Source organism: Lepidothrix coronata, unplaced genomic scaffold (assembly GCF_001604755.1).
Source record: "Lepidothrix coronata isolate B3197 unplaced genomic scaffold, Lepidothrix_coronata-1.0 Scaffold28, whole genome shotgun sequence".
Taxonomy (NCBI): domain Eukaryota; kingdom Metazoa; phylum Chordata; class Aves; order Passeriformes; family Pipridae; genus Lepidothrix; species Lepidothrix coronata.
The window spans coordinates 2,761,138-2,787,425 of NW_016690208.1; the positions used below are offsets into that span (position 1 = coordinate 2,761,138).

A 26,288-nucleotide genomic window follows, 5' to 3' on the forward strand; every position below is an offset into this window, starting at 1 on the left:
TAAGAGAAGGTGTAATCTTGCAATCATTACTGGTACAAGTGTTCCAGCTCTTCCCGTTTCTCTTTGCTATCCATTTTACATTGGCTCACCTCCAGTAATTTCATTATCTGCCAGAAAAGAACCAAGCCCACGAGCTTCAATGAGTTTATTTAGGTGAATGAGGTTTGCAGGACTGGGGAAAGAACTGTTGTCACCTTACGACCAGGGGATACAAACAATGGCAAGGACTTGAGTCTGGCTGTTGTTTGTTTTGGTTTTTTGTTTTTTTTTTAAAGGATGCTGCTTGCCATTTGTTCTCATTTCAAATGAAATTAGCTTGGTACGAGATTTTTCCTAAACAGGGCCCTCCCCCATCTCTTTCTGTGGCTTTGATTTCTTTGCCATTAATCTTCAGCCTGCTTCCTTCTAAGGAGGCAGTAATTGAAAGCCCATTTTGTGCTAGATTTAATTACTTTTTTCCTTGATGCAAATGCTTCCCCTAAAGCAAAAAAAAGTCCAACAGTAATTGTAGGGTTTTCTTCTACACTGACACAAGTCTTGCTCACTTTTCTTGAGGGGGATTTGCCATCAAAATCACCCCTTTGTGTCCTGCCACTAAAGTACAATAGGTAGGCAGGAAAGGACATGGCTTTTTTAGGAAGCCAGGTTTCCTTTTGGGTTTTTTGGGAGGCTAAAACAGACAGAGCACACACATGGGATCTGTGCCTTAATCCACACTGTTTCCAGAAAGAGAGACTTATCACTGTGTAGAAGACTCCACTGAGTAGTGACTGAAAATTCTGCTTATATGGACAAATATGGGTATCCAACAGTCAAGTTTGCATGAGTTCACCACTAAGAGAGAACAGATAAAAATTGTGAAGAATAGAAAAGTCTGAAATACTTCATCTGTTGAACACCACTTATTTGATATTTATTTCCAAATATATTTTTGGAAGGAAAAATCACCCAGCAAACACCCCCTGAATACATAAATCAAATCAAGTGATTATAAAAATGGCATGTTCTATCCTAAACATACTTGCTGACATTTCACATGTTCTCTTGGTGTAAGAGGAAAGTTTGTTCTCTCTTTTATTAAGTGAAAGCAGGTGCTTGTCAGGAATTTAATGGCAAGGGGAAACCTGGTAACAACTGAAGAAACTTCTGTGTCTGTATCCAGAAGCCTGATGAGCATTCCCATTCCAAGAGCTATTGGACTTTGTGGTTCAACAGATCCAACCTAAACTGGATCTTACCTGTCTCAGCCACAGGACTGATACAATCCCATTGGCTCCCTCATTTTTACCTATTTGGCCTGTGCACTGGGGCCAAACACAGCTGAGCATTCTGTTTGCAAAGCCTTTGGCACCCCAGTGCTGTCTCAACCACACTATAAACCCTTCCTGCACCAGAGTTGAAATAAGGATCTTGAAAGAAAAAGATTTGGAGATATTTAATGGGAAAACAAATAGGAACAGTGCAAAACCTGGCAGGATTTCAGGAACCAAACACCTGCATTTCTCTGCTTAGTTTTATCTGCTTTTCCCTGTCTGTGCTAACTTTGCTCTTTCCATATTATTCAACAATGTTTTCTGTAAATCAACAGCTCCAGCATCCATGGGATGAACAGCAGCTGTATCTCTATGGTTTGGCAAGTCTACAAATTCTTATAATCCATGATGAGCATGGCTTTGGCAAATTTCTACTTCTTTCATGGCTTCAAACCCACTGCCTAACTGCTAAAAACATAATACACATAATCTGTTAAAACATAAACCAATAATCTGTTGAGTGAGCACGGGAATGAACTTGGTTAATCTGCTGAAGTACATCTATTTACTTCTACATCTGATCCAGTAAAATCCAAAAAAGCTGTAAAGAGTGAAGGCTCAGACTTCTGTAATATCAGGGTGGATAAACTGAACACAAAAAAGGATTACTCTGAAGATAAACTCCTTTTTCAGGTAAAGCTATTGGATTTGTTCGCTTTCAGGGTACCATCATGGACTGCAGAAACAGTAATACCATCTGAGGAGAACCTCCCACTAGCAAATGATGAATTTCCAAGTTTATGCTAAGAATCATCCCTTCCTCCTCTCTGAAACCGGTCTGATTTGCTTTATCTTTCCCCAGCATGAGCTTCTTCGCAGCAGGGAATCTGCTTTTAAATTATGTTTGAAAACCACCACATAATTAGCACAAATAGCAGTCACTTCATCAGCCACCACAGCATTCCCTGTCCCCTGCACGATGTGGGTCTTCAGACACACAGGGATAGAAGCTGGGAGCCCGCTGGTCTGTCATGGTCCCAAAATCCAAACTCACCTTTGCTGGATGCGAGGATCAGTTTGCACCAAGGGCAGGATGGCTTCCAGCACTTTACTGGCTGAGCCTGGCAGCATCTCTAATACTTTGTTATCAATTGCCATTTTATCCACAATAGTCTTAAAGTAGCGCAGTGCACTGACGACCTCCTTCTCCTTCTCCTCCAGCCACGATACATTCTAAAGAGGAGGGAAAAAAGGACAGATATGTTAAAACTTCAGGGTTTTTAAGGGCAAGGTTCCTTGAACACACCTGGACCATGGTGACACTGAGGTATATTCCATGAGAAGTGGAGAAAACCCCTCCTACAAACAAACACTTTTAAACTGAGTTACTGCTCTTTCAAAAGAACAGTCAGTGCAAAATTACACCCATGCTTTAACTTTCTGCATTACCTGCATTCCAAATTGAAGGCTAATCTTGATTAGTTTTAGGCCAAGATTAACACTGCTGATGACATCAAGGGCACTGCTTTGAAACTCCCATGCCAAACTGGGGAGGGTGAAAGAAAAAAACATATCACAGAATCACAGAATGGTTTGGGTTGGAGGGACCTTAAAGACCAGCTAGTTCCAACTCCCTGTCATGGCAGGGACACCTTCCACTATCCCAGGCTGCTCCAAGCCCCGTCCAACCTGGCCTTGGGCACTTCCAGGGATGGGGCAGCCACAGCTTCTCTGGGCAACCTGTGCCAGGGCCTCACCACCCTCACAGGCAAGGATTTCTTCCTGATATCTAATCTAAACCTGCCCTCTGTCAGTGTAAAGGCATCACCCTTATCCTATCACTACATGCCCTTGTAAAATACAAGAAAACCTCCAAACAAAAAACCCCACTCTGATGAACCTCCAAGCTAAGTAATTTTGTGATGCTGCTGGAACGAGGGAACTCGCACACTTTCCACTGTGACAAAGTGTGAAAGCTAAATTTTGGCACTGGGGAATGAATGTTGCAGAAGGGAACAATTCATTGAAATGAGGCTGAGTTGTGGTCACCAACTTTCATGCTACCACCAACACTAGAAGAGGAAATTCAGAAGTGATACATGATACCTTAATGGCACTCTGGACAGGGAAAGTTTACCAGAGTATGCCTGGAGGACTTTTAATGCCACAAGTAATTCCTAAGTGAGATTTAAATTAACTCCTGCACACTGCTAGAAAAGGAGCAGAGAGCTTAACAGAGTCAGATTTCATCCATTATCTCCTCAGTAAATTCTCCTTCAAGAATTAATGACCTATGGGCATTGTGTGCTCCCCATACTCTTGTCAGCTGTTAAACTGCTGCTTTTCTGCAAAATCAGGCCAGCAGCCCAAAAGGTTTTAGGAGGAACAATTTATAGGCAGCACTGGTTAGTAATTTGGGGCCAGTTGCATAAAAGAATTAGAATCCCAAGTTCCATCTAGCTCCAACTTTAGAAGTCTAAGTTCCAATCCAAGATCTGCAAACCACTCTGTCATTTTCTATCTCATCTGGGAAGGGCCCAAAATCCGCTGCTGCTTCCACTTTTTTGACAATACTGCTTGCCAGGCACCTCAAGTTCTGATCTGCAACCCAGAGTGCCCTGAACTCTCTTGCTTAGAAGCATCCTGGCAACTCACCGATATGAAAAAGGACATTTTCCATTTTGCAGGCATGTGCCCTCACCACTGCACAGTTTAATCCAGGATACAGAATCATAAAAACATTTAAGTTGGAAACAAACCTCTAGGATCATTGAGTCCATCTATGGAGAGGTTCAGCCTCTCCCTGAAGGTTTTGCATTTCATATGGAATGATCACACATTTCAGGGATCAGAGAGTCCATGTATTCCCCGAGCGAGTATGACCATGGCCCAGAGCTCTCAAACAGAAGTGAAAAAATGTGGGCTGCAGTTCCTGCTCCAGTGGCTGTTTATGGATTTCATTCAACAACTGCTTCCTGTAGAAAGGCTTGAGACTTAATAGCTTAAACACTCTGCTGGTGCATGGGAGGGATGGGCCTGACTGAGAGTTCAGAATGACAAGTGGAAACACAAACCCTTCCGTCGAGGGCACCAAGGCATGTGAGTCCAGCCACTATCTGGGACACAGCCCTTTTCCCTTTTTTTCCAGCTTCCCTACTAGCTCTTTGGGTGATATTCCCCAAGAACACTTTTTAATGAATCCTCTTCCAAGGTCCAAAGATTTCATACGTAGGTGTGCATGTGTGTGCATAGAAGCATAAAATCCCAGGATGGTTTGGGTTGGAGGGACCTTAAAGCCCATCTCATTCCACCCCCTGCCATGGGCAGGGACACCCTCCACTAGACCAGGTTGCTCCAAGCCCCATCCAACCTGGCTTTGAACATTTCCCAAGATGGGGCATCCAGCCATTTCCCTTTGGGGCATTAAATGAGAAAAACTTAACATTCAGGCAAAACAGCATCTCCATTCCCCTGCCCGGCACATGTAGATATTTTTGGATGATTTTTGAAGTTTTCCCTTAAATGATCATTGCAAATGCATCATGTATGAGACACAGATGACCAGCAAGGGTCACACCCAACCACAAAAGCTGGAACCATCCCTTTTCCCCCTACATTTTGGCAGTGAAAAACATATCATAAATCTGCATATAGTGTTAAAGGACACTATGGTAGCTACACTATGCCCTATGATAAGAATCAAAGACAGGGTCCAGGGGACAAAAGGAGGCTCTGAAAAAAACTCCTCCAGTGTTGCCCCCACCAAGGTATAAAGGGGAAGAGGAGAAGATGTTTGCATGGGCTGAGCATAACCTTCAGCATACACACAGTGATTTCACATTAATTTTTAGTATTGCTATTTCTGGTCTACAGTGATTATCTACTTCAAGAGCACGAAAATAGCATCTTAAGTACTTAAGAGGGAGAAAAGGATGATATTTGGTTTATCAAGTGTGCCTTCTGACAGAAAATCTCCTGTTTGTCAACTGATGTCTATATTCCAGTGAGAAAACCTGGCAGCTATCCAGGCATATCCTCTTCCCCACTCCCTCCACACAAAGCTAATGAGCTGCCTACATCCAACTAATTGATTAGTTGGCCAGTAGCTATCAAAATAGATAAGGAATGAGCCAGAAATCAACTAAATTTCGCAGTATAAAAATGAATACAGCTTAAATAATCATGTACAGTAATAAAAATTATTGCAAGTGTTTTGTTTTCCAATAAAAAAATCCCAATCTGTACATAAAAAAAGGGTTTGATGACCAGCATGGCTTATTAGTAAATCCTCTTGCATCGTTTTTAGGGGAAGGAAAGAAAAGCAAAAACTTCATCTATTATTAACATACTATGTATTTGCTATAGAACAGCATTTTGAAAAGGGCTCTTCATTTTCTAATGCATTTAATGTGGTCACATATCAGTTTAAAGGAAGGCCTCTAAATTATCTCAAGATACCATCCTGAAACATCGTTGGAATTAAAAGCCTTCAAGGAGTACTCTCGGATTTAATTTTTATTTTATTTTTTTAATAGCAGTGAGCAATGCAAGGTGCTCAGCTCTTTAGGAAGCGTATTCACAGCCTCCTGGGGAAAAAAAAATATAGCCTGGGGAAAAAAAAACCCTCATCATCTTCCACTTGATGGTGCAGAACAGGGTGAGGAAGCCCTGCAGCAACTTCTCTGGGTGTTAAGCAAATCATACAGCATAAGATAACTGTATCTTGCTGGCTGCTCTCAATAACACTACAAGAACCTTCAGCAGAGATAATCTAAAAAAGTTTGCATGTCTGGCACCGCACACTGGATGAGACCTTTAACAACTGGGAAATGTTATGAATTATCATAAATAACCTCGATTGTTCTTAACTTTTGGCTTCGACTTATACTTGAAAACTGACTGCAACAGGATTGCTACAGAGAGAGTCTCCAGCCTCCATAATCAGGTCACAACAGGAGAGGAGACAACACTGACAGGTTTGTGACCTCAGCTCCTGGAGGACCTGAAGTACGCTGGGCCTGAGGAACATCGTGCTGGGATCAGCAGCTGCTGGAACACATCTGCTCGACTCTCCCTGCTGATGTCACCAGAGATTGAGCACAGCTTTGGATCATCTTCAAGGACTTGCTTGCCTGGGTTTGGGGTTTTCAAACGGATCACACCCCAAAATCAGGCAGTTGTTTGGAAGCTGTAAGCTTAAGCCACAGGGTGTGCACGTGGGGAGGATGTGTCAAGCCATACACCACGTTCCGTAATGAGACACTGAAACGCTTATGGAAGGAGGTCTCATCATACCCTCCAAAGGGAAGTACATGCCTTGATTTAATACTACACAGTGCAGTTTATAAATAACCATAAAGTAACCCTGAGGATCCCCGAGCTGTAGAATTCTACAGAGGACAAAGTCATGCCCAGGAATATCATAAAATGAGTACCAGGAAGCAAGAAACCATCAGGACTGACAGAACACAGCCCCGGCTTACTTTGTTCACTGACTTCTCTGGTGTTTTCACTGTCAGGTCAGCTTGTTTTCCCTTCTTTGAAGGTGTTCTCTTTATTTTTGGTGAATGAAACTTGCCCTTCAACTTCATGGTGAACGAGGAGAGATGAGAACGCTCAGAATCTAGAAAGACACAGAAATACAGGATTAGGGTAAATTTCTTGAAATCAGGGATGCTGTGTTACAGCATTATCTGGAATATACTTGCACCATGTAAATTTATTGAGTGGAACAGGATAAAAAAATAATAATAAATTGTGGCTCTCTATTACGTTTCCAACCACAGTATCCCCACCATTTTCTGATTCACCTTGGAGGAAGCAATGCTGCAGAGTAGAGGCAGGAACAGCAGGATTGCTGCTGCCCTGTGCCTTGGAGAGAAGAGGAAAAACACCTCTCTTCAAAGCACTTATCTCCAGCAGATTCCAAAGCACTTTACAAAGGAGGCAATCATCATCCCTCTTTTGCAGATGAGCAACTGAGTCAAGGGGACGAAGTGACTTGTTCACAGACCTCTGGCACGTGGGTGTGCAGGCAGGGCTCTGCCTGGTACCCAGCACTCGTGGCTGGAAGGGAGAACACAATCCAAGATAATGCCCTTCCCAGGATGCTGATCTCTACCCACTTGGTAGCATCAATTTTGAACGTGGCTCCATGAGTAATCTAAACAAAAATGTCATTTGCAATGGATTTCACTTCCAATATCCCAAACTGGAGAACAGAGGAACCGTTTTGATACCAGGGCATTCTTCAAGGAGCTTAACTGCAGAACTGCTCAGCCCTTTTAAAAATTTTATTTTCATGGTTTTTTGGATATTTCAAAGCAGAAGTCTCAAAGGTTTGCAATCATGCCATATGCAGACTTACTGTTGAAATATATTTTTATCTATAGCCATGAAGCTAAAATAAAACTAAGCTGCCTTGTAGAGAGCAATTTAGAATGTATTTTGTGCAAAGAGCACTTTAATAAATGAAGGTCTGAATTGCTCTCTAGTGACCCAGATAATTCAACAGAAGTTACCCAACTTGTCTTTAACTACATTATCAAGAAAAGTAAGCAGTTTTGCTGCATGTTTCATTTTCCTCTTAGATTATCTGGGAATTCACTGCACTGGCTGCAGGAGTTAAAAGGACAGCCCCGTGCATGCAGCACTGCACCACCTTGTTAGCATGCAGACTGCAAACAGCAAGGGCTGCTGAGTCAAATCTAGCACCCAGGAGCCCAACACCACACAGCAGTGCAAACACTCAGAAAGCACTGTACTCAGAAAGCACCTAACCACAGCCAAGGGAAGGAACCTGCGCTTGCCTCCCTCCCCGTAAGGGTTGTCTCCCTTTAAACTTGGTTTCCTGGTAGTGTGTTAAGACCCTGCTATGAGCATGTTCACCAGGGGCAACACTCTGGTTGGGTATGTCCTCTAGACCAAAATTCTGCAGGATCCTATGAATAGAAGCTGCGTGAGCACCGATCCTAATCTAGCCTGGCTGCAGACCTGTTCTCTGCTTACAGAACTAAATGTTTTTCAAAGTTTTCTTCGTATCATCAAGTCCTTTTTAGTTCACTGAGGAGGGAGGCACTAAAAACCTTGGTCACTGCAGATAAATCCAGGCATATCAGTTGGCCTCTGAAGAATCACTTACAGCAGCTGGCACCCCAACTTAGCAACAATTTACGTCAGTGCTTTACATCCACGAGGGGATCTCCAAACCTTTAAAACCTCTCTGGCTCCACAGGGTGCTGAAGGTCACCACTGAAAACAGTTCCTGGCTGCTGTGATAATGCTCTTGCACTCCTCCCCAAAAAATCATTTGTATTTATTGCATACACCATATGAGAATTTCCACACATGCACGCATACGCACGCTTGCCAAGGAGTCATGGCTCTGAATTAATTTTTTGAGAACTGGCAAACAATTACAATAATTAATCTACGGGGAAATAATGGTAGCAGCAACAAATTGTGTCTGGCTCCTTCATGGGCTGCAGTGAGATCCAAACTGCTGGTCTCATTAAGAAAACATTCTTTTTCTTTCTACAAAACCTTTGGTTGCCCATAGCAATAACTTTGTCTTGTAGGGACAATATTTGAAAGGGAGAAAGACTTCAGAAGACTACCATTTCCTTTTTTCCTTGCCACCAGACATCTCTACCCACCTCTATGGGGCAAGCACTCGAATGGCTGAACCAGTGTGTGTGCATGGTCAGGAACTTCCAAAAGATGTCTTGTCAGCAGAGAAAGTTTCTTTTCTGCTGACAGCAGATCCCCTTCACCACCACCAGCTCACCCACTGCCCTTTACTTTCCTCACCCTTTGGTCACACCAAATCATTTGTTCACCACACTCTGATGGAAGACAGACCCACAGAGCAAGGACAGAAGCAGAATAGGAACTTCTTAAAATAGTACTAATGAAGTAAACCAGTTGACATTTGCAAAAATAATAAACGTTACTGTTTGAACAACCCTGCTAAGTCCTGCTTTGAAGATCACAAATTAATGCAGCTTTTTACTGCCATGGGTTTCCATCTACACCAAGCACTTTCCAGCTCTCATCTGCTCACAAGTTTCTGATGCATTTGCAGTTAAACAAATGAGTCACAAACCAATATTCTCTCACACTCAATTACACTTAGCACTTAAAATAGCGCTTTTCTTGTTCCAAGCACATTACAAACATATCGTTCTCATCCTTAAACAGTCAGGTCTTAACCTTACCCTGCAGATGGGAAGCAGACACAGAGGTGAAGCAACTTGTCTAAACAGAGCAGAGGGTGAGTCAGTGACTCCAGCAGAGCATCTCCGTCACACTGCAGCCCCTCTCCCCCTGTGCACGGATCAAGCTGTGGAGTTCCTGTGGCTGCACTCAGTGAATGCCAACAGACATTATCCGGCACAATGGGCTTTATGGTTGGCAAGCTGATACATCATTCGAGCATTATAAACAGAATCTGCTTTGTAATGAATCTGAAGTGGTATAAAAGAGGAGTGACACCGAAGTAGGAAAGTATTCTAGCTCAATGGTCTAAGGTACCTCAGTTTTTATATGGGAAGCCTGAAAGCCTCCTGCAAACAGCACAGCTGAGTGAGACTTCCTAGACTGGTTACCATAGCGCTGGTCTGCTTTGAAAAAGTAATTTTCTTTACAAATTTACAAATCTAATGTCCTGTGTCTATCCAGTTAAAAAGCTCAAACAGCCCAGCACGCCTTTACAGATCAAATAATTTGATAACATACAGAAAGAGGCAGAAAACAGAGCCATGGCAGTGCTCAAACCACTTCTCCTGTCCCTCTGCTCCTTCCTGCCTATCTGCAGTAACCAAACCCCTTAATGCAGCATTGAGGTTGTTCTGAGCTTGGGAGTCTGCCCGCTGGAAATTATTCTATCGTGTTACCCTCGCCTCTTATTGATGAATAGCCAGCAGTGTTTAGCTGGAGTCTCAGCACCAGCTTTCTCAGCTGCTCTTACTCCTCTCTGATGCACAGGAGGAAGGTACTCTGTACTTACTTCTATGTAGTGCCCAAATATTTTTCAGATAAATGGCAAAAGTCAGGGTAATAAACTCGAAGGAGTGATTTCAACTGGAAGGGGGAAAAAAAAAAATAAAGCGTTGTATCAAAGCGTTTCTGTCTCAAAGGAACCACTGACTTTCCATCTCTCCGTATTTCATCTGTCTGGATGCTCCGGGGCTGCAGCACACAACTGGAAAAAAAAAATCCCTTCCAAATTACTTTATTACGGATTTGGGTTTCTCAATTTCTGACCGGGAGCTTTGCTACGTCACCCGTTTCACGGCTAATTCCATCCCCTATTAGTGAGGCTCCCGCTCCGCCGTGCTTGAACACGCTCCAGCTGTTGAGTCACGGCCCTGCTCGGCTCTCAGGCTCATCCCCCCCTGGCCAGCACGTGTCTGGGGTCTGACCACACACACACCACCACAGAGCTCACGTTACACGCCTGCTCCAACCAGCCCTGCTCTCAGGTGTGGCCAGAGGGGTTTTTTCAGCACCCCTCAAGCCCCACCGGGCCGGGGAAGTCATGGTCAGACAGGAGCTGCCTCATCCCCCAGCTCAGCACTGGGTGCTGCCTGCCAGTTTGCCAACAGAAAGCTAAATCTGGGGAGGGAAGAACCGCAGACTTGAAACAACAGTAGATAAAGAGGTACAAGGGAAGGTGGATAAATCAACTTATGTGTTTGTGGACGAAGAAACTAGGTTGCTTAGGAGAAAGATGGCAAGTCAAAGTCCAACACCATCCATGCATGGATGGTGCATCCATGCATGCATGGACCATCCATGGTCAAATGGTCACTTTCCACTTGGGTTCAAATGAACGCCAGAAAATGAGTTGAAACACGTGCAAGCTGGTGGATTCCATCAACCTAACCCAGCAGCAAATTATTTAAAGTCAAACTGAAAGTTCAAGCCTTTTACAGAGCTCAGTCACAGCAGAATTTCCAGCTGCTGGGTCCCGCTCACCAGCCACGTGTAACCAGCACGAGAGGCCTCAGAGATGGGAAATAACCCCCTGCCTGCTTCTGGACCTCCTGGTCATGTTTTTGTCACTATGACACAGCTCCGTGGAAGGCTCCCGCAGCTGGGATGGGCAAGTTAACTGTTCAACTTGTCCAGTGCCTGGATCATATATAACTAATTGAAAATAGACTTACTTTTAATTAAAAAACCCCACCAACTTAGAATACAGTACCTTTCCTTTCCTTCACCTGAAAAACTAAACCTTCCATCTTCTCTCACTCTCTGTGTGTTCACACACCAAAATCTGCAGCTTTAGAGGAGACAGAACCTTAAAAAAGGTTCATTTTCCAGCTTATCCTGACTCTTGCAGCTCGTTAGAAAGAACGAAGTGGAGTCTAAAAATCTTACTCCACGAACGGTTCCTTTTTCAAAGGCCATTTGGGTCTCTGCTGGATGCACATATTTAAAAGCTATCAGATTAAAAATAACAGCAGACATCTCTCCCCATGCCATAATGAAGCTATTGTGCACATTTTTAATCAACCGCTCCTGCCACTTTTGCCACGAGTCCTTTGAAGGCAGCGGTGACTTATGTAATGAGTTACACAACGATGCCCATTAAAATGGCATTTGTTCCCTTGGGCTCAGCTCCATCACTTGGGGAAGACAAAAGGCAAGTTGCAAGGCTTCAGCTAAACCCTAGCTGACAGGGACTTTAAGAGTTCAGAAGCAAAAGGCAAAAATAACGAGCTAGAGTTCAAAACGACCTTTCCGCTGAGGACTGTCTGTGCTGTGGTGCAGCACCCAGTGAGAGCCTCCAGGGCTGGGCCTCTGGCTCCTCCAGACCCAATTCTGCCCTCAGAAACACAGCAGAACAGGTGATTCAGGACAGACAGACGAGCACGTGAGAGCTTACCATGAGACTGACGAAGCCCAGGTCTTTCAAGATTTTATACGAACATTGCTACAATTCCCAACATCTTCCTTCCACCTCTATCTACTCCATACCTATAAGTACACACATCTGGGGGCCTGTGCCCTGGCTGAAGCTTTTGAGCTCTCCTGTAAAGTAAACATTTAAATCATAGTGACTGACAGAAATCCAAGCCTTTGAGCTTTCAGGAAACTCAAACAGCCTCCCCAACAGCCAAGTTTCTCCACAGAAGAGGTGGCAGAGCTGGTGCAGGAGGCACAATGTGACGCTCATAACTGGGTTGTGGGCAACAGAAACCTACTGCAAGGGCACTTGCAAAACTAATTTTTAATAATTTTGTGCTGGAGGGCAGCTCTGTCTGTCTTGCAACAAAATGTTCAAGCTCACCAGTGTGGAGCTACGAGGACCGAGAGAAAGCACCAGGTTTTAAGGAGAGTTGAAGGAGACAGATGAGGAGAACCCCAGACACTTCTCCACCCTTTCACACCTGCACTGTGTCACTCAGCTCTCACAGTACACAGCAAACAGCCTTCAGCTACATTTCACGCCCTCTTTCTCCAGAAGTCCTGGGGATGTTTAGAAGCCTAAAAATGCTGATAGGCAGCATTTGTGCAATGCTGCATGTTCCCAAAAGGATGAACTGGGATCCCGAGTACAGAAGAGACAGAATGTGACAGAACAGAACTAAAATATCCCTTTTAAACACATCAGCTGCTGCATCACGGGTGCTACAAAAGCCTCAGACCCACCACTTCCAGCTCCTTGAGTTTACTTTTCTCAACTTTGCCATTACCCCCAGAGACTGAAGCAAAGAGAAATCATTCAGAAACAAAAAAAAGACCTGGTGTGGTACCCGGAAAGGGAAAAAAAAAAAGGGAGTGTCCAGTGTCAATCAGGAAGTTTGCCCACCCTAACCTTTGTACCTTAGGTGGAGTTGTTTGTAAGCTGCTCCAAGTCCCTCTCCAGGGAATCCAATTGCTAGGAGAGCCGCCAGGTTTGAGAGGAAAACGATGGAGGAAGGGCAGCTCAAGAATCAAACAATCGTTCTTGAGTGCTAAAGAAACTTTTCCTCCACCATCACGTCACCTTGGAAGCAGCCAACTTTTGGGAGCGGAAAGACCGACTGCCCTTTTTCTTTTTTGGCAACATTACAGTGAATGAGCATAAACCAATGAGCATTAATGATGTGCAGTGACAGCACACAAACTTCTCTGGAAAAGGGAGGCTCAGTTCCCTCTCAGCTGGCCAGGCAATGCTCACTGACTCACAGGCTTCATTATTTTTATGCCGCCCTCTGGGGCCTCCAGAGGAAGCAAAACATTTTTATTTGTCAGAGAGCACATTTTTATTTTTATTTTTTTTTTTTTTCTTTCTAAGCAACCATGAATGAACCATCTCCAGCTGCAGCAACCTCATGTGGAAAGAGCTCACAGTGTTTGCAAGGGAATTGGAAAGCACAGAGGGCAACTTATCAATTCAGCCACGTCTCCTGACTGCAGTGAAAAGGATTGGGTCAGTCAACAACTTTAATTTTATGGTGCATTAGTACTACAGCTCTTCTTCCTTCCAGTGTCATATTTGGAAGCAAATCTTCAGATTGCAAGGAAGAGAAGATGCACAAGATCAAGTAGCAAGTTCAGAGCAGCTGACCAGGTTCCCTCCTAGTTCTTTTCACCTGAAGTATTTCAGAAGCATCTCCTTTGCATGCAGACACATAAACCAGGAATCCTTTAGCTGCTGAATATCGCAGCAATATCACCCAACTGATTTACAGGGAAAAAGAAACAAAAAAAGGCAAAAAGGTACAATTATTCAAACAAGGAGGGATTTAAGGGAGTAAAACTAACTCTGTACCCAAGTTCAGTTTCCTCCAGCATACCAAAGCTGGCTTTCAAATTTCTCTTTGAAAAAGATACTGTAATTTATTGATAAGCAGCAGCAGCAGACAGGACTTTTGCTCTGTTTTATCAGAAGGAAAGCCACCCCAGAAGACCGGGGCCATACCAAATTGCAAGCAGAAACGCTCACCAAATCACCCACAAACCTTCGTGCAGCATCTGGTGAGTCTCCGGTAATTTCCCATTTAAGTACTGATTTTGCACAGCCCTGCAAGCCCCAGAGAACTAATGGGATTACAAAACTGGTAACATGACTTGTAACTCCCACCTCCTGTGCCAGCAGCACTAGAACAAAAAGAGACTCAAGTAGCCTCCAACACCGACATGAACACTGTGGTCCATTCTCACCCTGCTCTGCACATGGAAGCCACCAAGAATATTAATAAACATTGAATTTTAAATGGGGAAAAAGAAATCCAGCTACAAGGCATAACATCTGTGTTACTTCAGCAAACAGCCCCGAACAGAGAAATGCAATGGTGGTGAGGGAATCTGCTGAATTTCTCTGTTCACCAAACATGACTTAATATGGGGTCCGTGGGCACCCCCACTCGTCTGGCGGCTCTTGGAGGAGATGGGCATGACAGTGATTCAGACACCTAAAAATAAAGCCCTGCAGGCACAAGTATGTGTGTGCTCTACCTGAGTCACCCCAGGCTGTGAGGAGCATGTGAGCCAAGGCTCATCTGTTTCACTGACAGTCCTGCCATGGCCAAGCAAAAGCCCTCATCACTGAGCTCCGCTTAAACTCCTTCTCCCATCCTCTCATTTTCTCAAGCACATTTAGACTCTTTCCACACTGAAAAACCTCTGCTAGGCCCGGATTTCAGTCCTATGGCTGCCAGCTTTGAAACTCAGACCTGAAAGATTATAACCCAATGTTGCTGAAGCTGTTTATCCATCTCCAAGGTGACAGGATGTCGTCACTGCCACTCGGCAGGACACCAAGCAGAAACGAATTATTTCAGAGGCTTTAGGGAAAACCCTAATTGCTCACAACCTGCCTACAGGTTCACCAGCTGAGAAACAAGGTTGCAAATGGAGCCTTGACTTTTTGTCTGCCCCACAGCACTAGCTCTGAATGGGAAAAACGACAAACCCAGCCCTCTTTCATCCTTGGAGAGTAACCTCAGCTCTCATTCATTAGGCGATGGAAAAAAAAGAGAAGCTGGCTCAGATCTGCCTGACACAATTTCCAGTTGCTTTGGACATTACTAATTATAGCCATCTTTATTTTTGACCTCTGATTACAGACTCTTTGCACATTCAGTCTGAATGGCAAAGCTAACCCTTCTTTTCTAGTAGGCTTGGGAGGAACCTTATACCCTGCCCAAGAGCCACCGCCCACGCTCATCTGAGCACAAGAAATGAGATCAAAACATGGAAAGCATTTGCTTAAACATGCTAAATTTTATTTTCTTCTTTAGCAAGTGCCACAGATCAAGGGCAACAGTCCAGGTGAGAGTGTGATGTAAGCTCTTTTCCATGCACGTTCCGAGATGAGCAACTGCTCGGCGCGGGAGCCTCGTTGCTCCCTGTTCTGACTAGCACTGTATCCTCGGGGCCCAGATGCTGAAAAGCAGATATTCAGTTCAGTAAGATTAAACATGTCTGCACAACTCCAGTGCACCATGCTGGGGGCTCACATCTCTCTGCAAGAGAGAGAACAATGAATTTCAGGAACCAGGCCAGCACTATCTCCTAGAGGCAGTGCAATACCAGTGTAAACTTCCCTAATATTGCTTACTCAATAAAACAAGGCATCACAGGAGGGCTATGCAAATCCCTCAGCTTTGAAGTACTGCTCTTCTGTTGCCCCAGAGGACCAGCTCTCTATCTCCACGCACACAGACAAGTGTGTGTGCAAGGTGATACAGCAGCACTGCAGGTGTGAAATTTCTGATGTAATCAGGTCAGAAGCTGCTTTTACACTATTGTGCTGCTCTTGTGAAGGGTTAAGGAGCTGCAGGCCATATCCTCGACTCCATGCCCTGTTCTATTCCTGATAGGATCTGCAACGAAACCACCAGCTTTACTGCCTGCCCACGGGCAGTAGGAAATTTTAGTCTTCTCTAAGAACAATTTGAAACATCAGTGCCTCCAGCAAGGGGAAAGTGAGATGTTAATTGAACTGAACAGCCCAGGAGGGAGCTCCCCCTTCCTCAGCTGTAGGATTAGCACATCCCTAGACCATCATGGCAGGAAACAGGAGGTAGCTTAGGGAGTCTAAGTGGGACATCTACCTTCACTGCACACAAACATTAAAAGTTACTTTAGTGGTAAACAATTACTGTGACAATTTTCTATTTTATCCTGTCTCCTCATACCTGAACTAAAACCTCCTGGTTATACTGCTCCTATGGAAAACAGGTTTAAAGGCAAACTGCCACGAACACCTGCAGTTCTCTTCAGTCTTTTTGGCAAATCCTGACTTTAAAACAAACAAGAAGACTGAACTTCTACAGAAGCAAACCCTAGCAGAGCTGTACAGGCGTCAGCAGCAACAGGAAGGGAGTCTGAAGGAATCCATCCCATGTCTAACTCAGCTGAGCCCACTGAAGATTTAAAGTTTCAGTAATATGGAAACAGCCATCAGAATTTTACTTGTTAACTTAATGCTGAAGAAAAAGCAGCTATTCCTCAGCTACTTCAGAATATTACATAGCTTAATGCAGCAACAAGTTTGAAAACCCACTTAACAAGGGGATACCTGAGCCTGATTTCTCTGGTGTTTCATTCTTTGCTGGCATGCAACATTTTTCATGTATCACCCTGGCTTTCTACATTTAACAGCTACTGTTATCTTTAATGGAAATGACCAAAAGTGGGCCCTACTAAGAATAGTTTCAATTTTTCAATGAGCTTCCACTTTGCTCATACAGGAAGCTGGCCTGAGGGTCAAGAAGAAACACCTTCAGTGCTAATATACAACAACCTGACAGCTAAAGGGAACTAAGCTGAGGTTGGATTTTACCAAAACCAAAGCTGAACCTCAGGTCAGCACCTCTATAATCCTGCTGAAACTATTCTTTTCTCACAGAATAAATCTTGGTGAATTAACAGTGATGATTTTACCAACAGCCCATTTCCTGATCACACCCCATCCCATGCAAGCATAACATCAAGTTCCACAAGTGAGATCTTGCCCACAAGCCAGCCCTACCTGCCAGAGAGACACACGAATGCATTCGAAGACCATGATCCACTCCAAATAAAAACAAGCATGTTCTAAAAGCCAGTGCCCAGATCCCGTGGCAAAGAGGCCTTCGGATTCTATAAACAAGAAATAATTTTGTGCAGTATTTCTATTTAATTTGGTTTTGACAAAGCAGCAGAACCACAACCGCCAAAGCTGGTTTGAGTCCCTGCAGCACAGCGTGTGGCCCTGTGGCAATCCCGCCATCAGCCCCGAGAGGTGAATCAATACCAATTTCAGCTCGTGGTCCGTTGAGCAATAATACTTTGGAGCTTAGGACGGCCTGTTTGGAAAACAGCAGCCAGCCTGACACTTCAGCTCCACGAGGCCCCCGAGCCGTGTGGCGCCGGGTCAGGCCAGGCCCTGCTCCATCGCCTCCGGAGAGCACGGCCCTTCGCCCAGGCTGAGCCCGGTGCCTCCTCAAAGCTTCACTGTCATCAACTTTATGCTCCTCCACTGTGAAAAACATGCCAGAACCCACTGATTTGTGCAGCGCACTTAGGATGTCACAGCAGTCGGGTTCAGAAAGACACAAAGAGATGTTACTCTGCTGTTACTAGAAGGGTAAATACCTCCTAAACCTCCTGGGTTTAATATTATCAACTACTATTATAACACACGACCTGCCTGCACAAGCTTCACCCCGGCTGTATTTTGAGTTTTCAGCTGGATCCAGCCAATGAGTAAAAAAAAAAAAAATTACGCTGCAGTAAAGCAACAAGAAACACTATAAACCATCTTTCAACTAATAAACCACTGCCTATAATGCTGAAAAAACAAAACTGACCTTGTACATATGATCCATGTTCATTATTATCATTTTGCAGTATAAGAAGCATCTAGTACTAAGCTTTGTGGCAGCACAGTTAGAAAGCATCACTTTTTAATGGCTATCTAAGATCACAGGAGCTAAAAAATACTTATGCCTAAGAGATTATGGTGGTGTTGCTCAGCAGAAGTAACTGTGTGTTTTGGAGGGGGCTGAGGGGAGTTGAACACTGCAGCCATTGACTGCAGGACCTCAGCAAACATCTGCTCCCCACAAGGGCAACTCTCCCACAACGCCCTGCACGACTTCACAAGATTTCCAGTCTGTGCTTGGACTTCATTTATTTTAGCACATGTTTTCGGGAAACTTCCCTTTCCTTTCTATTTCTACCCTGTTTACAAATTTACACAGCAAACTCACTTTGCCTCCCTCCCCAAACAAACACGTTAAGTTTTGCCTTTTTTCTCCTCTGTGTACTGGTGAGCTCTGAAGCTCAGCAAATAAACTCTCAGCTACATTTACTTCTAAACTGCTGATTTCTGTAGAAGAATGACAGATGGAAGGCACCTCTCCTGCTTCATTTTTGGCAACTCTGCAGTCAGAAGTCTGAATACACTGAATGTGCCCTTACTCCTCATTAACCTGAGAACCTGTTATGTATCTATTGCAAAGGGTGCAAAACTGGAAGATGTCTCAAACAAATCTTGGAAAAGACATTTGATTTGGGAAAAGCTGCTTCATTAAAATGTGTTGAAACTCCTGAATCCTTCTGCAAAAGGCTCCTACAGGCTATATGACTTTAACCAGTACTATTTCCACGTCTATCTTGATATTACACACAAGTCATAGGTACAAAACACCCACAACGGCCTGATTGCTGCTATTTGATTAAAAAACAACACTATATATAGCAGTCACATAATTACGAAACTGAACCCACTCATATGGGAACTCTGAAAGATGCCCCTCACAGAAGACATTTTCAACAGGCATTCAAATCACTTCTAAAAGAGGATTAAAAAAAAAATACAGAAAATACTTCAATACGGCCAAGTTAATTTATGATTCGTTGGCAGAGAACAGAGTGGGTGAAGAGCTGAGCTGGTTTTCTGGCAGATGCACAAATCTATACTTTTAGAGAGATTGCTTGAAACTGTAACACACCAGAATTTATCAGGATAAAACGGGCAACATTCAAAGCCACAAGAATCTTATAGCTCAGGCTTTATAATGAGAGGACTTTTCCACCAAGGAAAGTTAATTCAAATCAAGATGAAGGCTGGAAACTCACATTATTGCTCCCTACGCAGTTTTACTCTGGAATATGACTGTCCACTTGCAAAGATTTAGCCAATTAGAAGGCAAAAGGGGAATATTTAGGGATAATTCTCATGTATTTGGAAAGTTGTTTCTCAAAGATAAAAAGTTAAAGTCTAGCTTTATTGAACCGAAATAGATAACAAACCTCAAAGGAAGAGATTTTTCTTGTAGGAGTTGTCATTTCTTTATTTAAAGGATGCTCCTATGGTACTATAAGGAATCAGGACAACATAACCCAAACATTTTCCACTGTAAAGCAGAAATCCCTGTTTTGTCCTCTCCCGTTAAGAACTGGGTCTGCATTTGCAAAACAACCCGACAAAGAGGTGCCACCTCCACTAAAATACTTTGTCATTCAGGAACCCAGTGGAAGGGAAGTCAGCTCCAGGCCTAACAGCAAAGCTCCAGGCTTACATTTAAACAATAGTCCAAACAAAGCCTGACCTAGCACCAAACAGGCAGCTGGTTTTTTCACAGGGGTATGCAGAATGGGGTTTTTTTGCCCCCTTAATGTCAAAACTGCCATCTCTGTGCCTCCAGAATGACTGTGTGATGGCTTTTCATCTTACACAGCCAGAAATTCATGGCACAAATGGGAAAGAGGTGGGGATTCAAAGGACACTTCAGTCACACGAAAATGTAGAGCAGATGCAAAAACATGTCAGTATTGGCAGAGGAGCTACCTGGATGATAGCAGCTCAACCCAATGTCACTATGAGTGTCTTTATAGGACAAATGGACTGTGATCCTGAAGCCACATAATATTCCCATAATGGGCCTGAAACAGGCTGCCAGTCACAGGCAGCACATAATAAACAGTTTGGGCAAAGCTGTCCAAGCAATAAGCAGGTTACTGTGAAAGAAATGACCAATCTTCCCAGCAAATGACCCAGCATAACCAATCTCACCATCCCCAACAAGCTCCCAGACTTAACAGTACAAATACTTACAGTCACTTTCAGCATTTCAAACCAAGAAACCGCTCCCTCATATTCTTAATTACCTCCCACAGCAAGACTGACAAGGATTTGGAGCCTCCATAAATCCTCAGTAGTAGAGAAATCAACCCACTATTTTTCTAACATTAAGTCTACTAGGTTTATTTTATAAAATTACTAGCCAAACCAGAGTCCAATAATGAGATGAGCTATTTGGAAATAATATTTTACTTGGAGGAAAAAAAGACAAACCCTGTTTTCATCTATAATATCCATAAATCACTGTGTTTACAAACTACAGCTTGGGGATTCAGGGCCAATCCAGTGATAGGATTTCTCTTCTATTTGCACCATGTCAGCATCTGCTCTCTTCATGTGAAAACAAAAAGCTGCCCAAGGAGATTATAGCACTTTCACACCCTGAACCACCCAGGTCCCAAAGAGTCTGCCTAGTTCAGCTCATTAGGAGCACACCATGCTTTGCATTTCCTACCATTTTAATATTATAAGTGTTTAAATGTATATATGATAACACAGGAAAAGCAGCTCTTGTTCAACTTCAAACAAACACAGAACACTTCTTCATTACAAAAGCTGAAGTCAAATGCTCCAAGGCTTCTTTCAGAAGGTCATCAAGATGAACACCAATAAACACTGTCAAAAGTATGCCCTCCTCTCCTCAGACATGTTCTTACTGTTCAATTACACTTGGTTGTAATGGTAGACATGGTTTGTTAAAGGCTTTTCACACACCTAAGGAGCCAAATCTGGCAGTGATTTTTTTATTTAATTTAATAAACATTTTACTCCTATATATACACATAGTGCTTTTAATGAGAAGTTCTGAAAAACACCAAAACCCAATCACCTCCAGGGTAAAAGGTAATAGCCAAATAGGAGAAAAATCACAACAGGAAGAAATTATATTCCAGAAATAACAGCAAATAACACGGATTTCAAAGCACGCTAGGGACTGTAGAGCGCCCACTTATTGCAGATAAGAATTCAGATTGAATTTTGGAGATCTAATCTGAAACACAGAGAGTCATAATATTCCTGGGGGTAAAGAGCTCCAGAAAGCATCAGTGTTACAGGAGGAGGCTTCTCCTGCCAAATTACCACCACTCTCACTTGAATTCACACCTTCTGGTTGTGTATTAACACAACAACCTTGTATTATATTAACCTCAGTCTATCATTTTACCTCCACAGAAGCACAGGCCAGAAAGGGAATTTCAGAGCTGAAGCCCATTCTCTTGCTGGATCATAAAAATGACAGCGTTACCGAATCTCACAAAAGGTCACCCACTGGGAGCTGATGCAAAACAAGGAAAACCAAAACAAGAAAACAAAGAAAAATACTTAAAGAAGGAAAATCTTTGAAACCATCAGTCCATCCACTTAAGCACTGTTAATTCATAACGATCCTGATTCTTACAACCAGTTCTAAATTTTCGACACAGTATGTGTCGCTTTATTTAAAAAAAATACGATCTGTTTTTGAATTTTTCTGGGTAAGAGCACAGATGTACACAACGCTTTGCATGCTAAAAGACGCGGCTTTATAGAGGGGCTCAAATTTCACACGTGCCCATCTTTTCAGCAGGCAAATCCGTTCTGACACTGGTTATTGTTACAGGATCTAAAAAATACAGAGGCACAGCACCTAACACGGGAGTTCTGAGGGCAAACAGGCTACTGCAGAGAGGCTCCAGACAGGAGGAAAAAAGAGGCCGTTGGGTCGTCAGTCAGACTCTTTTTAATCAGGTTGAAACGCTTTGCTGCAGAGGGGGGTTCAGTCTCTCCAACCCACATTCCCATCGCTCATGCTGCTTTCTTAATTAGCAGCAAGTGGACAACAGCTGTCAGTAGCCTGGAGGCCAGAAAGTTATCAGCAAAAAGGGGGATGTGTTAAGGACAGAGACAGGGGGGCAGCCAAGAGATCCATCCACAGCCAACGTGGGCACAGAACCATGGAATGGTTTGGGTTGGAAGGGACCTTAAAGATCATCTCATTCCAACCCCCTGCTACAGGCAGGACACTGACACTGAGAGGATACTCTTCCTGCTGGCTTTAGTCTGGTTGTTTTAACATGTGACTAATTGCAATTCAATTTTTTTAAAAAATTTTTTATATTTTTTTTAGTATTCCCGTAACAGGAAAATTTAAACGGAGAATAGAAGGAAATGGGATGGCCATCCTAATGTCTTGATGAAAATACATGAGGGTCAACTCAAAGGCACAGAAGAATACAGTCTCCAAATATTGTTGCTGAAGTTCTAAGCATAAACATGAGAGAGCAGGGAAAAAAAGATGTTTTACTTGAACAGCAGAGAGAAACTTCAGCAGAAGATACAAACTTAACCAGAGGCAACTAGAAGCTCTAACCTCAAACAGCACAAAAATAAAAAAACCTCTAGTCAGTCATTATTATTTGTGTATTAAATCCTAGGAGACCAAGCTATTGGTCATGACCTTATTGCACCACATATTACACTAATGTGGGTCAAAAAGAAATCTCTGTCCCAAAGCGGTGATGCCCTTTGGTCAAACCATTTGCTTATCTCACAAGACAACTCCCTGACTGTCTGGATGATCAAGAAATAAAGTAATTGCTTCCCTGTTGGATGCCCTGATTACTGTCATTTGTGGCAATGGGGAACTCAATGCAATTGGAAGCAATAAAATGTATTATTAAAATTCCCCACTGCCCATTTGTTGGTGACAAATTGTCATCACCCTAACTTCAACTTCTTCAGAAAAGCCACACTTCTTTTGAATTTGGCTTCAACTTATTCAGAAAGCAGAGATTTGGAGCAATTTTCTGAGGCCTGGCTGGCAGTTCTGCCAATTCTAAATATATCCCAGTTTTCTGAGCTTGAACCTAAGCAAGGGAAGCTGGGCTGAAGATGGAAGCATTTCCCCAAGCTGCCAGTAGACTAGCAAGACATCTAAAAACCCTCATCAAATTAAGTGCTTAATTACAATTCAGACTTTGAGACTCTGGAAATTAGGATAATCTTCTGGGAAATTTAATAGTCTCCCACAAAAGAAATTGCAACATACAAGCCAAAAAAAGCACAGAGTCTGGAGAGCGTTATCCCATCAAATCATACCTTGTACTAGATTCCTCACCCTAATTTCCAAAGAATATGAGGTGAGATCCACAACTTAATTTCGGGTTGTTGAGCCTCTGGGAAAGATTAGGATCAACATAACCAGGAGGCTAAATCACGAACAGCAGTCTCATGTCAAAAGTTGAGAAATGTTTGTTGAGATGAGTTGATGGAGAGCTACCTGTGAATGGACCTTCTCAAGCTGGACTTGGTGAACGACCCGGGGGCAAGGCCACAAAGGGCACTGCTGGGAGAAGGTCTCAACACTGCCATTTTTGCACAGACACTGAAATTTCGCCAGCCAACCATGGCTGCAGCCTTGCCAGCCCACTCTGCTCCTCTAGGTGGCATGGTCTGTGCACACAACATTACCTGCATCTTCCCACATGGAGAGATGTCACCGCTACGCAGCATTACTTCCACTCTCACTACCTAATGACATCCTTAAAAACATGAACTAGCAACCCACTGACAGGGTTCACAGCTCCAGCAATCACTGAAAAGCCCACAGAAGCTTAGGGAGAAGCAGAGATCATCTGACCAAAGTACCAAGTTAAACCATACCAGGGAATGAAAGGAGGGCAGAAGTCGTACTCGCTGTTCTCACCTCACTACAAGCAGCACCTTCCACCACCACCCATCATGAAGTCAGAAGCACAGAAGAAATGTTTGCACAATGCTCCAAAAATGTAAAGCTCTAGATGAACACTAAGCATTACACATTCTCCTTTCTTGATTCACGAAATTATTGCCTCAAGGGAAATGGAATCTTGTTCTCAAAATAAGCCAGAACATCCCATATTTCCTATTGCCACCACCCTCATGAGCCACGACCCCAGGACCACACTGAGCAGCAAGAGAAGCTCTACTGCTTATGCAAGATGTGTGTGGATGTTCCTTTGCTGTGACATACATTCCACTACTTGCTGGCACATCCCTTTCATCTCCAGGACAACTCTGCTGAATCAAAACCTTGTGACACAGGCAGGATGCTCTACAAGCAACATGAGTGTACACATCCAAAAAACCCTGCAAACTAAGAGAAACAAAGGGCAGTGAGAGGTGACAAAGAAGAAATCATATCCTGGTATCAGAGACAACAAGGAACAACACAAAACAAAAAGCAGTTCAAGCCCAGAGCTGAAATGCAGAACTCGGGAAGTAACTGAACTTGGGCTGGAAGTATCTCAGAAGCTGAGCTATGACACTGGGTTCACTCGTGTAATACAGCAGTCATAGGGGAACGAGTTTTCCCCATCAGCAGCTTATCTCTGCATCCTGCTTCCAGACAGGTTCACATCTGGAGCACAGTACTCCTTGCTCATTGTTTTTTCCGTGAGCCAAAGGTCAGCAGTGCTGCTACAGCCTCCCATACATACCCTGGATGAGCCCACCGGAGCCCAGGGCCTCCCCTGCTGCTCAGCTGGCACTGATCAGAGGGGTTTGGGCCAAAATAATAATTTACTTTTCCAGAAAATGTCAACTACAAAAATTCACTGAAATGTCCATTAAATTCAAAGCAAATTTTCTGGGGGAAAGCTATGGAATTCTACATATAATCTCCTCAGAATTCAGCTCTGTGATTAAAACCAGAGATAGACTGAAACAAAAAAGTCCCAACTTGCTCATTAGGCAGCTCAGGACAGGGAGTTGACTACATTTCCAGTGTGTGCCCTGCCTAACACAGGTCCTGGTAAGTCTGAGTGACTTAACCTAACCAAGTCTGAGTGACAGGGGTGCTATAATGCCTGGGAATGTTCAAACCCATGGATCCAGAGGAGATGCCTACTCACAGAAGCAGAAACTGCTACATGAACTCAACATGGAATAAATCAATTAAATTTGTACCCTGGAGCAAGGGTTTGGGGAGTGTCCAGACAAGACTTTACAAATATTAGCTAGCCTGAAGTTAAATACCTCTCTGTAAACTATCCTACAGACTTTGATACCCTAAGAACCAGGAATTTTTTTTCCCAATATAAAATTCTGAGCAAGTGAAAATATGAAAGCAGTTCTTGATGCAGCTTAACTAGACTTTGGTACTGATCATTTGAGCCTGCGCTGCTTCCTATTGATATCAAGGCTTTCACAAGATTTTTCCTATGGCTTACTCATAATGAACAGCTGCTCTGGCAACTGCTGGAGTCAGCAGGTATTTCCTGCCCTGAAAAAAAAAGTCATCAATATATCTCAGTACAGAAAATCATACTCTCTTTAAAACAATTCATGATAGGGTTTAGATATCAACTGGCTCCATGCCACAGACACTCCCTTAAACAATGGTTACACCCTCTATACAGCTAAAAATGAAAAAGCTGAAAAGGAAGACATTTTACACAAGTTCCCAGGGTAGAACACATCTGAGAAGCACTGGTCTGGGACTGACATTGTTCTACTAAAAGAATAAATATCTGAGCTCAAATCGTATTTCCTTCACCACCTTCCCAGACTTGCACGAGAAGAAAATCCCTCCGAGCTTTCCTTTTATACTTCTGGTGCTCTCTAGCAGAGTGAAATTTTATAAAACTGTAAATAAATTAGAAGTGCTGCAGATTATGATTTGCCCTTTTGTTAACATCACTTGTAGTGCCAGTGAGCCTGTTTGCCAGCCAAGGAGAGGTCTGAAACTCTTTCAGTGTTGACTTTAAGCTGAATACAAATATCGAGTGATCTGCCTGCACACTGAGTCCTCAACCACAGCGAAGCACAGCAATGCTGCTTACAATGCTGCCAGTGAGACAGGGTGTCAAAACAAACATCATTGTATTAATTGCATCTGTTGATGAACCAGCTCGAGAACAGCCTTGTTTCAATCACAGGCTTTATAAGACAGCACTGAAATGTTACTGTGAGCGTTGAGATGGATGAGTCAACAGATAAAACACAAA

General features: G+C 43.3%; 1 protein-coding gene across 6 annotated transcripts in view; it reads right to left on the reverse strand.

The window, feature by feature from the left end:
- Positions 1 to 26,288, reverse strand: part of RAPGEF1 (Rap guanine nucleotide exchange factor 1) — an 83,381-nt gene that overhangs the window by 44,620 nt on the left and 12,473 nt on the right. For all 6 annotated transcript variants that reach the window (XM_017809982.1, XM_017809981.1, XM_017809980.1 and 3 more), the window contains exons 2-3: positions 6,737 to 6,876; positions 2,308 to 2,486 (exon numbers count right to left, since the gene is read on the reverse strand). In XM_017809982.1, coding sequence (XP_017665471.1) covers positions 2,308 to 2,486; positions 6,737 to 6,876 — 319 coding nt within the window. The remainder of the gene's footprint in view (positions 1 to 2,307; positions 2,487 to 6,736; positions 6,877 to 26,288) is intronic.